Here is a 16,136-nt window from a genome sequence, read left to right as displayed (position 1 = left end):
GAACAGAACAGTTGGGGCTTGTTAGATGTGCCCTTCCCTAGCACACTGCAGGTCTTAGGTTTCATCCCTGGCACTGCAAAAGACAGAGACAGACAGGACAACAGATATGGGAAGGAAAGTTAAAAAACTTAACCAGAGAATAAGGGTGCAGCTGAATGTCAGCATGTTCTCAAGTGTTCACAGGGCCTTAGGCTTCCTTCTCAGCGCCAGAAACTAACAGAAACAACTAAAATACATGCATGCGGTGCATGCTCATAGGCTCAAGATGGAAACATCCCAGCACTCAGGAGGCTGAAGTAGAGGGCAGAATTTACAGTCAGCCTACGCTATAGACAGGCACTGTCTCAAAACAGCCAGAAACCCAAAATAAGCAAACAACTCTAAGTCACTATGCCACGTGTCCTTACAACTGGTCTCACTGTCCCACTTGCTTCTCCTGGGTGTCCGAGGCTTGGGCTTGGAGGGTTGTTTTGAATCTGCCATTTCTGCTTTCCGGCTTGGCCGGCTCCCGTTGGCTGGACAATCGTTGGCTTTCCGAGTGAGAGAGTGAGTTCCGTTCTCCAAGGACAAATCTTTATTTAAAAGGGATTTCACTTTAGCCAGGTAGCCCTCCTACAACAGCAAAGAAATATTTAGTAGAAAGACATCAGAGTGAGACAAACAGGAATCTCTGCCTCCCTAAAAACTGGGAAACAAACTTACCTCAGACAATTCTTCTTTATGTAATTTGGTTTCCAAGTCATATAACTGGCTCTTGATTTCTGTTTGCAGGAATTCATGCAACAGGTTCAATTTCTCTTTCACACACTCCTGTGGAAGGACACAGCTGAGGAACCCCCAGTCTCCCAAGACAGCAATTAACAAACTCATAGATAAGCTGCACCTGGCCATCCCAATGGCTGGGTGCTGACAGCCCTGGCTCAGCCAAAACAAATATCACGCTAGGCATAGTGTAGGATGCCTGAGATCTCAACACTCGGGAAGCTTAAACAAGGAGGGTTGCCAGTTTAATCTGAGGTCAGTTTAACTATCTACTAAGTTCAGGGTCAGCCCAAGCTATGGATCAAAACCCTGCCTCAGAAATGAACTAGGGTCTGGGTCGATAACTTGGTCATGCAAGCACAAAGACCAGAGATCAGATCTCCTGTACTGGCATAAAAGCTTTGCAGAATCCAGTACTCAGTAGGCAGGAAGGGGATTCCTAGGCCAAGTTTGGCTACTTAAGACTGGTTGAACCATGAGTTCCAGTGGACAGTGATAAAGAAAAACATCTGACGTCAACCTCTGGTCTCTACATGCACATGCATGCACCTGACTGCATATGGGCACCCACATATATGCGAACACATGCACAGGCACACATACATATACAAGTGAATATTTGAAGGAAGAGAGAGCAGTTACCTTTTCTGTTAAGCCATCTCTTTCCAAGTCTTTGAGCCTGAGTAAAGAAAGTGATACAAAAATAAAATAAGCAACTTCGTTTACCTCTGAGAAGCAGAAGGGGCAGGAGGAGCAAGAACTCAAAGTCATCTTCGGTTATACATTGTGAGTTTGAGGCTAGCTTGGACTACAGGAAACCCTGTCTCAAAGCAGAGGGGCAGAAAGTACAAGAAAGCAAATTGGGAACAGGCCATAGTCAGGGTCTTTCCTAGATGACCCACAACTGTTTTCCCAGCTGGGTCTGCCACAGCATGAATGATGTCGGCATGGGTCGTGGCTGCACTGTGAGGACCAGCCAGGGATAAAATGGGGAAAATGAGGTGTCTAGGGCATCAGGCATGCCCACTTACAGAGGCGCCGAGATGAAATCTGATAGGTCAGATTGGTGAGCTGAGAATGCAGCTCAAGCGGCCTTGGATTTCATCCCTAGCACCACAGGGAGGGGGGCACGGACACGACACGACAACAAAGCAAGCCAAGATCTCAAAGAGCTCAACCTCCAGAATGTGTACCTAAGTTTGGAAGTACAGAATTCTCTTGGACTTGTCTGAGAGAGTTGTTGTCAGATTACTGATTACCTTACCTCTCTGGTCAGGGACCACTAGAAGAATGAAAAGCCACAGAAGTGGTAGCCTGTGACCAAGCTTGGGAACAGTGGAGGTGAACAGGTCTAACCGCCATGGACAGGAGCCAGGCCTGTGCCAACTCTGCCCCATTCCAGCAGCCCTGAAGTCTGGGTGCTCAGTTTTCGGTAGCTAGAGGGTAGATTCAGTATTTCCAGTCGCTGCTGGACCAGAGGCACCGTGGTTACTCCAGCTACTGGCAGACCCTACTTTGTTCTTGGTCAGAAGCTGGGTAAGTGGACTAATATCAGCAAAGGGGCTTTCCCTTAGAAAAGACGTTCGATACCATGCCAACGAAACTTACAGTTACAGTTAACTACAGTACAACAGGGACTCTAGCTCTGGAGAGCTGGGGCCTTGAGAATGCTTGTCCAATATGCATATTCTGGGTTCCATCCCAGTACCCAGTAACCCAGGAATGATGATGCATATCTGTGAGCCCAGATCTTAGGGTGTAGGGAGGAGGTTCAGGAGTTCAAGGCCAGCCTAGGCTATAAAATGAATTTAAGGCAAGCCTAGGCTCCAGGAAACTAAAGAAAAAGGCTCTGGAATGGCTGTTTTTCCAAAGCAGACTGGAGTGTAGCAGAGTGCTGCCTAACACATAAAAAGCCCCAAGTTCTACTACAGCACCCAAAGGAAAACAAAATTCCCTCCAGGCTCAGAGTCCCACACGGACAAAAGTCATCCCACCCTACAGTCACTTGGCCCAAGGCAAGACTCGAAGAAAGGCAGCTGCACAGGTGGACATTTATAGCCAGAGGCATAAACACAGCTGCTACAGCAGTGCGTGTAACTGTCGCTTTGGTGCCCCACCAGATGCTGGAATGGAACCCAGCATGAGATCTACCTCGAATCACACTCCCTCAAAATGAAGCCAGGACACAGCGGCTGTGGCCAGCTCAACAGCCCTAGATCTGAGATTCTACCAGGTAAGACTCAATCAAGCTTGATGGTTCAGGCCTGGAATCCTAGCACACTGGATGGAAGAGTTCATAGGATCAAGTTCAAGGCTACCCTGTGCAACAGAAAGCAGGTCTCAAAAAGAATGAGAAAGTCCAAGTGGAGAACTCGAAGCCTCCTTCACCCCATGTTGACCAAGACAGGCCATGATCCATTCCTAACTACTTCCAAGAGTTTAGCCACCTAGGGAAGATAAAATACACATAAACCTTTGAAAAAGTAGGCAGACATAGCCAGGAACAGCAGCACTGAACTGCAATCCCAACACTTCAGAGGTAGAGGTAGGAGGATGGCAAGTTCCAGGCCAGCCTGGATTTTAAGGCTCCATTCTGTCTCAAACATAATGTAGGGCCCCAGTGGAAGGTTCAGTGGATAAAGGCACTTCTGCAAGTCTGACTGAAGTTCGACTCCTCCAAGTGGAAGGAGAGAACCAACTCCTGAAATTGTCCTGACCTCCACCTACATTCCCCACACAAGCCACACACAATAAACCCAATTAAAAAAAAAAATCTAATATAGCCAGGCAGTGGTGGCACACACCTTTAATTCCAGCACTCAGGAGGCAGAGGCAGGTGGCCTGTGAGTTCTAGCAGAGGAAGCCTTCTGAGCAGAGTCTCAGCAGGACAGCTGCTTCAGGGGATACCCAAGAAACAGTCATTAACAGTGCCAGACAGAAAGAAGTCTGGAGAGGACCCAACAACGAAAGCTCAGCATACCATTAGAAGAGCCAAGGAAAGACAGGACCACATTGGAACCACGATTTTAGAAAAAAAAAAAAAAATCAGTCCAACAGAAACATGAACTACATAGGAGTTTGCAAAGGTTAAGTTATTTCAACATTCTAAACCAGAAATGCTGGTCTGAGATACAATTTGGCAGCAGAGTAGAGCCTACAAAACAAGCCCAAAGTTCTAGAACCCCACCTTTTCTGTCTGCTGCTGGGGATGAAAGCCAGGCCTTGAAATGTGCTAAAGACATAATTCTCCCACTGAGCTATACCCCCTAGCCTCTGGCTAAGCGAATGGGGTGAGGCCATCTGATGATAGATAGCATCTTGGGTAGCAAAATGATGTCCCTCTCACAAGATGCTGCTGCCCTGACCCCAGGACCTGTGACTCTTATGTGGCAAGAGCAACTCTGAAAATGTGACTAAGATGCTCGAGCTTCTCATGGAAAGATGGGAAGATTATCAGGGACAGTCAGCATGGGCTTAGTCTAAACTCCATCAGCACAGAGCTTTCCGCTGCATTGCAGGTCAGAGAGACAAGGACATGGCCCAAGAGGTTGACTTTGGGGGGTGGAGGTGGGATGGGAGTCAATAGACGGTTTCAGAAGCTGGAGACAGTCTTCAGTTTAGCACACCTGTAATCCCAGCACTCAAAAGGCCCAGGCAGGGACATCACAATGTCCAGGTACCCCAGCTACATCACAAGTCTGGAGCAGGCTGGTGAGATGACTTAGCAAGGACCCAAATTAGGGGCCCAGAACCCATGTAAAAAAACTGATGAGAGCCGGGTGATGGTGGCGCACACCTTTAATCCCAGCACTCGGGAGGCAGAGGCAGGCGGATCTCTGTGCGTTCGAGACCAGCCTGGTCTACAAGAGCTAGTTCCAGGACAGGCTCCAAAACCACAGAGAAACCCTGTCTCGAAAAACCACAAAAAAAAAAAAACCTTAAAAAAACACACAGACACAAAAATAATCAAGTACCTCAGACTTACAATAGTCATAAACTAAATTGCCAGCTCCCCAGAGAGAGGACACATTCCTGCCTACGTGTGTCCAGAAAGGACCCCAAGCTAGGAACATCCTGGTTTCTACTCCATACCTCCCTCATTTCTGACCCTCACCACACAAGAGACTGATATTCTTTGGTCCAAGGTGTGGTTCAAAGGCATAGCACTTGCCTAGCACAAATCTACAGCCAGTACTAAAAGAAGATATAAGAAAATGAATAGTTCACTTCAACACCAGAGAGAAAGATCTAAAACTAAACCAGTCTTGGCAGCTCATGCCAAGAATCCCAACAGCACTCAGAGGCTGAGGCAGGAAAAGGAATTCAAAGATAGTTTCAAACAGAAGGGTTAACAGGTCCAGACAAACAAAATCTAGGCAAATCATAGAAAGAAAAAGCCTAGAGCATCCCACAAGCCCGGCATAAAAAGCCAACCCAGCTGAGGGCAGTGTACTTGAATAGACTAGCACCTGGAAGGCAGAAGCTCCCTGCTGTGATGGCCCAGGGTGGAGGCCTCCAGACTGCTGCTCTAACTCACTCCCACCAGGAGTGGTCAGCCTCATTTCTTAAATGGCACATTAAACGATAAAATATCTGCCCCTGGGTTCTATGCCCAGTGCCCCCCCCCAACAGATGGGGAGCCCTGGAGATAGGGCTTGGTGGTCAACAGCATGTACTGCTCTTACAGAGGACCTAAGTTCCCCACCTGGGTCAGGTGGCTTGCAATGTCCCCTCCTTAACTCAAATTCCAAGGGGTTTGACACCTTGTGGTCTCTATGGGCACCTGCATGCACATGACACACATACACACACGTGAGTAAAAATAAGTCTTTAAAAACTAGACACAGACAGGGCACTAAGATTAAGATGACGACCACACAGCTGTAAGGGACAGAACCAAGGACTTAACAAAACACCTGTCAACCAAGTGACAGTGTTCCAGACCTGTGGTGAGCTACACCCCCTCTAGCATAGAGCTGACAGACACACAGGTCTGGGTTCAACTTCAGCACAGCAAAAATAAAAATTACAGGGCTGGAGAGATGGCTCAACGGTTAAGAGCATTGCCTGCTCTTCCAAAGGTCCTGAGTTCAATTCCCAGCAACCACATGGTGGCTCACAACCATCTGTAATGAGGTCTGGTGTTTTCTTCTGGCAGGCAGGCATACACACAGACAGAATATTGTATACATAATAAATAAATATTAAAAAAAATAAAAATTACAGAACTCAAAACTTCCTACTTAAATGAAGCCAGGCTGTATCATCTTTCTGAGGAGTGAACTTAATGCATAGAAGAGGAAAGTCAGTGAGTAAACTGCTTGCCTAGAACACTTGAGGCTCTCAGTTCCATCCCCTGCACCGCATAACCTGCACACATGGATACTGGCACCTGGAAGTGAAGGCAGGAGGGTCAAGAATCCAGGTCATCTTAAACTACACAGGGTGGCTGAGGCTAGCCTGGGCTACCCAATTGTCTGAAAAAACTCAAAGAGGACTGGGGCAACCTATGCTGGAGAGGATGTGGGGTAAAGGGAACACTTCTGCATTGCTGGTGGGAGTGCAAGCTGGTACAGCCACTTTGGGAATCAGTATGGTGATTTCTCAGAAAATTAGGAAACCCACTTTAAGACCCAGCAATACCTCTTTTGGTTATATATCCAAAGGATGCTCAATCATACCACAAGGACATGTGCTCAACTATGTTCATAGCAGCTTTGTCATAGCTGAACCTGGAAACAACCTAAATGCCTCTCGACTGAAGAATGGATGAGGAAAATGTGGTACATTTGCACGATGGAGTATTACACAGTAGAAAAAATAATGACATCTTGAAATTTGCAGGAAAAGGGATGAATCTAGAAAACATATTGAGTGAGGAAACCCAGACCCAGAAAGACAATTATATGGACTCACTCATAACTGACTTTCAGACATAAAGAAAAACCACCCACAATTCACAATCCCAGAGAACCTAGACAACAAAGAGGACCCTAAGAGACACATACATGGATCTAATCTACATGGGAAGTAGAAAAAGACAAGATCTCCTGAGGAAATTGGGAGCATGGAGATCATGGGAGAGGATAGAAGGGGAGGAGGAAGGAAAGGAGAGGAGAAAAAATATATAGCTCAATAAAAACAAAAAAAAATGACTGTCATACTACAACATAAACCCGAGTTTGAATCCCAATACCCACAGAAAGCCAAACATGGATGGAAAAAGGACCTCTGGGTTTGCAGGCCAGTCAGACTAGCTCAATCAGTGAGTTCCAAGGTTATGAGCAATCGGTCTCAACGAAAAGGTTAATTATCCCCATGCTCAGATACAAGTAGGAGAGTCTAGAGTTCCAGGTAGGACTAGTTTACATATTAAGTTCTAGAATAGCCAGGGTTATGAAGGAAAACTTTGTCTCAAAATATATAAGATTGAAAGCAAAAATCCAGCCCCAGGGATCCACTGCCCTCTTCTGGCTTCCTTAGGCACCAGGCATATAAACTGTACAGATATACTCACAGGCAAAACACCTGTATCTACCTACCCCGCCCCCTGCTCACTCAGCATAAGGTAGAGAAGGCAAGAAACCAATTCAAAAAGTTTAAATGTAATAAATTGGGCATGGTTGCACATGCCGTCTTTAATCCCAGTATTTCAAGCCGGGCAGTGGTGGTGCACGCCTTTAATCCCAGCACTCGGGAGGCAGAGGCAGGCAGATCTCTGTGAGTTCGAGGCCAGCCTGATCTACAAGAGCTAGTTCCAGGACAGGAACCAAAAGCTACGGAGAAACCCTGTCTCGAAAATTTAAAAAAAAAAAAATCCCAGCATTTGGGAGGCAAAGGCAGGTAGATAGGAGTTTCAGGGCAGTTTGGCCTTCAAAGAGTTCCAGCCTACCAAAGGCTACATAGTGAGACTCTGTCTCAGAAGAAAAAAAAATTTAAAAGTCAGATGAGATGGCCCATGAGTAAAAGCACCCATTGCCAAGTCTGACTTTCAACTCCAGGAGCCCGAGAACTGCCTCAGGAAAGACCTTCACATGTGCGCACAGACACAGCAAACACTGACTTGGTGAGAAGGATCGGTGGGTCTGAAAGCTCAGTTTGAGTCCAAATCCACATAAAGGTGGATGATGGTATAAACAAGTCTAACTGCCACACTCATGCTGTGGTACGTGTGCATATGAGATTATGCCCGCCCCTATGCTGTGGCACATGCACATTAGACACACACCGTTCACACACAAGTTTAATAAGAGCAGCACAGGCATGTAAAGCACACCTGTCAGTACTCAGGAGGAACGAGCATCGTTAAGTTCAAGACCAGCTGAACTACAGAGACTCTCTCTGCCTTGAAAAAAATTTATAAAGCTGAAAGAAATTAGAACCCCGAGTCAATAAGGAGGGCTCAGCTATGGGAAAGACACCACCTTGTTCAGGAAAAGTACCTCATCCTGAAAGGAATGAGTTTTTGAAACAAGGCTTTGGTTGAATTCTAACTAGTGGCCCTCCTGTTTAAGCCCTCTAAGGGCTTAGGTTACAGACCATGTGCCACCACACCTGACTAAGACGACCGGCTCCGGCAGAGTGCCCTCTGACTTCCACACACAAGCGGTAGCATGTACCCACATACATATAAAAGTTAAGACTTAGAACCCAAATATCGAAAACACTTTATTTTATATGTCTGGCAGAACTATGCAAACAAACTGTCATTTAGGCAGGTGCCATTTAAATACAGACCAGCAGTATGGACAGAAGCTGCCCCAAGGCCTAATTCAGCTTCTGACTATCCTACCAGAAGACACCTCTTCACACTGTAGATTATACTTTGCTACTACATTTTCCTAAGCCAAGCAAAGTTAAGCCAGGTGTGGTGTCAACGGTCCTATAATCCCAGCACTTGGGAAGCAGATACAAGAAGATCAAGGCTAGCCCGAGCTATACAAACCAGCCTGAAGCTAGCCTACCTGGGAAACAAAACCACAAGTGAACAAATGAACAAAGACAGGAAAGACAGTAAGGGAGGTCATTTCACTGTCTAAAGAGCCATCAAGGGCTTTAACTATGTATTTTTGGTAGAAAGGTTAAATTGAAAAAGAAAAAACTGTTGAGGGGTGTCACAAAAGCTGCCTGTTTTTATCTCTATAACAGTCAAAAACATATTCAAAACCTAAACCATCATGGTGGCACATGCCAGTAATCCCAACATTGAGACAGAGGCAGGAAGATGGAGAGTTCCAGGCCAGCCTGGGGAACTCGCTAAGAATCCTGTCCTCTCCCCACCACCAAAAGAGAGAAAGGGCTGGAGGTGTAGCTCAGTGACAGAAAACTTGCATGCACAAAGCTTCAGGTCCAACCCTGGGGAGCAAGCTGGGGTGGGGGCGTCTGACAGGAAGGGGAATTTCAGTCATGCTCCTTTCTCCAAAGCTCGACTAGGAAATGGCCTGGCATGACCGCCGTAAACAAAACCCATGGAAAGAGACAGCAGAAGTGGGTCGGGTTGGAATACTTCCAGAGCTGGTCCGGGCACCCCATGACCAAGGCACAGCGGCACGTGGGACAAGTTTTCAGAAATGAACTGACTAATGATGTCCTTCTGGAACAGGAAGCGGGATCCAGCGTTCCCGCCAATGCCTGCGCACAGAAACACCCAGGGTCCCTCACTGCCAGTGACACACACTGGACCGCAGGGAGGAGTGGGGGGAGATTCACATGCACTAAAATGGGGGGTGGGGTTACTTGCCATCCCTCGCTCCTTAGAAAAGGCACTCTGAGTACGGAATAGGCACACGGGACAACGTAAAAAGCTTCCTCAGTGGTGCCAGGATCAAATGAATTGTTTCACAGGGTTAAGCCATGGGGCGGGAGCCGAGGCAGCTCATTAACGTTACCATCCATCTCTCCCTCCCCATGACACACACCCAGGACAGGGTCAAAAATTCCCTCGATTGCTCTGGGATCTCAGGACCTGGTTTATGTCACTGCAAAAGTAGAGGGCCCATTCCGCACCATCCCTCTCCTGGCAGAGTCTCTTTGATGGCTCCAGGATCGCAGGGGCTCCTTTACTTTAGGATAACAGCAAAACAAAAACCCACGTGGGCTGCAAGCTGCCCAGGCCCAGTGCTGCACCGGGAAAGAGCAGCTCTGAGGACTTGACAGCGGGGCAAGGAAAGAGGGGGGACGCCGAGGCAGCGCGCCTGCACCCGGGCCTCCGCACCTGCACCAGGGCCTCCGGAGGACCCTGCGGAACGACCCTGGGGTGGGCACGGCGAGACCCACTGGGCACCGGAAGTGGAGGCCGGAGCTGGGGGGGAGTGTGGGGGTGTCCACAGGCCGCGGGGAGGGGGACATTTCCTGCAAACCCAGGAGACTGGCTGACCAAAGAGGCGGCACCCTGGAGGTGCCCCAAGCCTGCACCTCCACGAGGCTAGGAGATACTCTGGCCTTTCTCCCTCGGGTTTCCCAGTCAATGGACTGGCCAGCAAACCGGCCCCCACCCATTTTGGCGCCAAGAGCCTGGAGGACTCCCGACCGGAAGAGCGGCCCGCGCCAAGCACTGCCCCGCGCATGCGCGCCCCGGCTGTCAGCGGCCGCAGGGCACCCTGAGATGCCTCCACAAACGCCACGGCATCGGTGTAGCCCCCCAACCCCCACCCCGCGTGGCACCTACCGCCTGCGGACATGGTCGGGCAGCGAGCCTGCCGGGGAGGCGAGCGCGGGCACTCGGGCGGGGGCTGTTCGTGCTGGCATCTCGCAGGTCGCAGCCGACAGGACAGCTCTGAACGAGACCCCGGCTTTTTCGCGCGCGCGGAAACCAACTGGGAGGGGGCGGCGCAAGCGGAAGCAGCGTGTACCACGGGCTGAAGGAGCGGGGGAAGAGCGCGCGGGGCGGAGCGGGCGCGCATGCGCAGGACGGGCGCCCCGCACACCTCCTTGCTACAGTGGTCTCTTCCGCACCTCGGCTGACACCCCCACCTCTGCTTTCCCCTGAGAGGTAGCTCAGCCCTTGAGAGCGGGGAGAGATTCCTGGGTTGGTTTGCTTCACCCACATCCAGCCACACAAAGCCACTGTAACTCCTCTAAGGGATCCTACGCCCTCTTCTGGCTTCTGTGGGCACTGCACTCACAGGCGCATACACAAACACATAGTTAAAAAAAATCTTTAACAAAAGGCCTCACAGCTAACCCAGTCTTCACCCCTTACCCTCTAAAATGACCTTGAGTACACCATCTGGACTTATCCTGTGTCCTTATCTGCCAACCAGGCCTGAAAGCAGTGCCTTGAAAATGGAGTTCACAAGAAACTTAAGTTATATGCCAAGGATGTAGCATAGTGGAGAGACCAGGAATCATGTCCATAGGCTACCTTGAATAAAATAACAGAACACAGGGAAATGATAGTCTCTTCTATTGACCTTCCACATGCTGTGAAAAGGTCGGGAATATATAGCCTAGGAATACTTACCTAGCAAACCCCAGAGCCCCGAGATCCATCCCCACCACCAGATGAACAAATAACAGAATGAATAGGAGGAGCTGGAAAATGGCTAAGAGAACTGATTCTGACCCTTATCAGTCTTCCTCCGACTATATATGCACTTTGACATCATACATACACACAAAAATTTAATAAAATTTTTATTTTTAAACTTAATATTTAACTTTATTTCATGCACATTGGTATAATGATGTCAGATTCTCTTGAATTGGAGCTACAAACAGCTGCGAGCTGCCATGTGGGTGCTGGGAATTCAACCCCTGTCCTCTGGAGGAGCAGTCAGTGCTCTTAACCACTGAGCCATCTCACCAGCCCCAATTTAAAATTTTTATAGAATTTTTTTTTTTACAACAAAGTTAGCAAATTTATTTACTTTTGGGTTTTTCAAGACAGGGCTTCTCTGTGTGGCAGCTCTGGCTGTACTGGAACTTGCTTTGTAGACCAGGCTAGGCTCCAACTTACTGAGATCCACCTTCCTCTGTCTCCCCAGTGCTAGGATTAAAGGTACACACTACAACATCCAGCCAAAGTTAATTTTAAAAATCCTGAGGCAGCCAGGGCAGTGGTGGCACATGCCTTTAATCCCAGCACTCAGGAGGCAGAGGCAGGTGGGTCTCTGAGTTCAAGGCCAGTCTGGTCTACTAGAGCTAGTTCCAGGACAGGCTCCAAAGCTATACAGAAACCCTGTCTCAAAGAGAGAGAGAGAGAGAGAGAGAGAGAGAGAGAGAGAGAGAGAGAGAGAGAGAGAGAGAGAGAGAAGCAAACAAATAAAGAAAATCTGTTTAGCTCCAACATGAACCTTAAGGACACTGAGCTGTGGGGGCTGGAGAGATGGCTCAGCAGGCTAAGAGCCTGGACTGTTCTTCCAGAGGACCTGGGTTTAGTTCTCAGCACCCACATGGCAGCTCACAACTGTCTAACTCCAGCTCCAGTGGATCCAACACCCTCACAGACATACAGCCAGGCAAAACACCAATGCACATAAAATAAATTTAAAACTTAATAACAAAGAAAACTGAGCTAAGTGAAGTAGAAAAAGGACAAATACATGCGGCTACATCAGTGAACTTCCAGGGTAGTGAGACTCTTAGAACAAAGACGCGCGAGAGGGGAGAAACTAGTGCAAGGCCTACAGTGTCCATCTCAGAAGATGAGAAGTTCCGGAAACTGTTAAATACCACAGAACCACACATTCAATCAGAAAACTAAGCACACACCTTCTCCCCAGGCTTGAGTAACTTGTCCAAGTCAGAAATCCAGAGGTAGCCAAGTCCCTTGGAGTACACTGGGCAGAGCCACCTCTCCCTTGAGAGCCCCTTGAGCAACCCCAGAACTCTGGCATCATAAATACTGACTCCAGCATCTGCCAGTTTTATATCAAAGAGCCCCTGAGTCAGCTGGCACACTGCCCCTCCAGGTGCCCTTCCCATCCCTAGGCTCCTGGCCTTCCCACTGATGCCAGCATGGAGGAAGCTGTGAAAAGCCATATGCAGAATATCTGCCCTTCCTTACTGCCCCTGAACGACTTCTCAAAGCGCAATCACCCTCTCAGCTCCACGGCAGCCCCAGACAGGATTAAAAAGCTAGCTACAGCCTATAGTCAGCACGCCTCCCAATTCAGCGATGGGCCTGTGAGGACAGAAAGGGATAAAGAGACGCTTCATCCTGTGATGGTAAGAGGTTCAACTGCCCGAGCTCATTAGTGATCACAGAAACAAACCTCAATGTGTCCCCTCCCCTCAAACACACAACACACGCATGCACGCACCCGAGAATATGTCAAAGAAGAGAAATATTTCAGTGTTAACACATCAGAACACTTCCCTAGCTCTGCAGGAAGTCAAAATCCAGTACAGCTGGGCAAGTGAGAGGGCTTGGCGGAGAAGGAGCACTTGCCACAGGTGCCTGCATTTGAGCCCTGGGACTCAAGTCAGGTGGAAACAGAATACACATATAATTAAAAAATGAGGACCAGCAAGACAGCTCAGCACATAAAGGTGCTAGCTGCCCAGCATAAAGATCTGAGTTCAATCCCTGGGACCCGCAAGGTGGAAAGAGAACCGACTCCCTTCTGCTTGTGTCCTCGGACCCATACACACACCATGATGTGTATTTACCCACACACATGTACACACTGACAAAAACTGAAAAAAATTTTTTTTGAGACAGGGTTTCTCTGTAGCTTTTGGAGCCTTGGAGCCTGTCCTAGAACTAGCTCTTGTAGACCAGGTTGGCCTCGAACTCAGAGATCCTCCTGCCTCTGCCTCCGAGTGCTGTGATTAAAGGCGTGTGCCACCACCGCCCGGCAGTGAAAATTTTAATGAGCTACTTTGGAAGCTGGTTTGATAACATCTGCTAATGTTCAGTGTGCTCCCACCCCAGGACCCAGCAATTACACGCCTGGAGTACTTGCATACTAACTGGATGATACATGCAAAAATGTTCAAAGAAGTCTCCTTACGACAGTCCCAACCCCAAGACGATTGTTTCATTGAGATACAGAATGTGGTATCTCAGGGTGGTGATAGGCTGTTCCTTCAGCAGCAAAGGGAAACCTGGAACTCGCCATGTAAGATGCTATACAGCCAAGGGTGAGCCTCCTACCTCCCCCTCCCCTGTGCTTCGATGATAGGCATGCACCACCATGCCTGGCTGATACAGTTCTGAGGGGGACCCCAAACTTTGTGCATTCTAGGCAAGCGCCTTACCCACTGAGCATAGGCCCAGCCCCACAAAATTTTTCACAAACGGAGTAAGCAGCAAGTAATTTACAATGCGCAGGTCCCACAGGTGGTGTTACAGATACTAACTCTGCCTGTGAAGACTCCAGAGCCCTGGAGGAGAGAGGGCTATGTGCCAATCAAGTTCTTCGTAAGCACCCAAACCTGCCTTCTGTGCCATCCCCAGGTGTTTTACGTGAGTGTGGCAGAGGGGCTGTTTTCCACAATGTAAAAAATGGAAATAAACCGCTGGGCGGTGGTGGTGCACGCCTTTAATCCCAGCACTCACTCGGGAGGCAGAGGCAGACGGATCTCTGAGTTTGAGGCCAGCCTGGTCTACAGAGCTAGTTCCAGGACAGGAACCAAAAGCTACGGAGAAACCCTGTCTCGAAAAATCCAAAAAAAAAAAATGGAAATAAACCAAACAGTCTGGGGTGTGTTAGTGAATAGAGCACTTGCCTGGTGTGCGGGAAGCCCCAGGTTCCGTCCTAGCCCCACGTGAACTGTGGGTGGTGGCACAGTGCATAATCTCAGCACTGAAGGGGCGGGGAGACAGGAGAACAGGACTTGAAAGTTATTTTTTTTTAAAGTTTTTCTTAACTAAATAGCACTCGGGAGGTAGAGGCATTCGGCTCTGAGTTTGAGGCCAGCCTAGTCTACAAACTGACAGGACAGCCAGAACTACACAAAGAAACCCTGTCTTTGGGGGGGGGAGGGCAGAAAGTCATTCTTGACTAAATTGGGAGTTCTAGGCCATCTCAGGTTATAAGCTAAAGTGGAATTAACCCATGGATAGAAGTTTGACAATCCCCCTGCAGGAGTGGGTTACTGCTTCAATCAAAAGCACGAACTGGAGACACAGCTCTGGGGGCACAGCTCAGCGCTTACCTAGCACATAGGAAACCTTGATGGCAGAAATCTGAGAAAAGACACAGTCAAGATTTATGGTGCACAGGGAGAAGTTAGGACCAAGCGAACGCCCCCGAACTGCGTTTCTGTAAGTCTCCGACACTGGCCCCCCCAAGGTTTCCTCACCCACTTCAATGGCATTCCTTCCTACTTACACAGGGATGTTCTCTCAACACTTGGACCCAGAGCCACGGCCCTTGCCCACTTACAGCCCTAGACAACAGCAGCCATAGAGTGCTCAGAGTGGCCCACCTTCTGGAAGACGAAAGACACGCAGCAGGTCTGGTTATGAACAGCAAAGAGTGATCGCAGTAGGAGAGCTCTGCCGTGGAGATATAAAGCCTCCTCCGCCCTGGCCATCAAAGTAGAGGGCTTCCATCTGCTGGGCCCAATCATTGAAATATATGGCGCAGGAAAGATGATACTCTCCAATCAGGGCATTGGGGTTGTTTCTAGAAGTTTTCTCCACTATTTTCCTCCACAGTCCCAATCTTGGCTTGGGAACCCTAGATCATCAGAGCAGACAGAGATAGTATGGGGGCTGGAGATGCCCTTTGAAGGAGGGCTTGCCTGGAATCCCCAGGGCCATGTGTTCCACCCTCAGCACCGCTTGGGGATGCATGTCTCAGTGTCTCCCCACACTGAGAAGGGGAGACTGGCAAAGAATTGGAAGGCATTCACAGTAACATAGTAAGCTTGAGATCAGCCTGGGCTACGTAAGATTGGAGTGGGGCTGGAGAGACAGCTCAGCTGTTAAAGGCTAGGCTCACAACCTGAGGGTGCCATGTGGGGTGATGCACAGGGGATGGGGAACACAACAAACTAAGATAAGTGTGACAGTTCACACCTGTCCTCCTATCATTTAGGAGGCAGAGGCAGGAGGATTATGGGTTCAAGGCCAACATAGCAAAACTGTCTAAAAAGGGGGGGGGGTGCATTGTCAGGTGGCCTGCCTGAAACCCACTTCGGTTGTGAGAGGCTGTAGGCAGTCTCACAGCACAAATGGCTACTAGGAATGAATCACATGAGACCAGCTTCCTAAAGGTCAGAGAACAACTTTTAAGAGCTGGTTCTCTCCTTCCACGTGGGTTCTAGACATCAAACTTAGGTTGTCTTCCTTGGTGGTTACTTTATCTGATGAGCCGCTTCAACTGACCCATGCTAGGTTTATTCAGAGCTGGGGATTGAATCCAGAGCCTTGTGCATTTAAGATAAACTCTATCAGCTGAGGTACCTGCTCCTCCTAACTC

The 16,136-nt window shown here is 48.7% G+C and overlaps 1 protein-coding gene across 1 annotated transcript in view; it reads right to left on the bottom strand.

The window, feature by feature from the left end:
* Positions 1-10,632, bottom strand: part of Dnmt1 (DNA methyltransferase 1) — a 46,037-nt gene extending 35,405 nt beyond the window's left edge. The window contains exons 1-4 of the mRNA XM_075966685.1: positions 10,430-10,632; positions 1,405-1,441; positions 703-810; positions 408-612 (exon numbers count right to left, since the gene is read on the bottom strand). Coding sequence (XP_075822800.1) covers positions 408-612; positions 703-810; positions 1,405-1,441; positions 10,430-10,509 — 430 coding nt within the window. The 5' untranslated portion in view covers positions 10,510-10,632. The remainder of the gene's footprint in view (positions 1-407; positions 613-702; positions 811-1,404; positions 1,442-10,429) is intronic.
* Positions 10,633-16,136: the final 5,504 nt, after the last annotated feature.

This window comes from Microtus pennsylvanicus, chromosome 3 (assembly GCF_037038515.1).
Source record: "Microtus pennsylvanicus isolate mMicPen1 chromosome 3, mMicPen1.hap1, whole genome shotgun sequence".
In the NCBI taxonomy this organism is placed as follows: Eukaryota; Metazoa; Chordata; class Mammalia; order Rodentia; family Cricetidae; genus Microtus; species Microtus pennsylvanicus.
The sequence above is the reverse complement of the archived record's forward strand: the minus strand, read 5'-3'. Positions and strand labels throughout refer to the sequence as shown.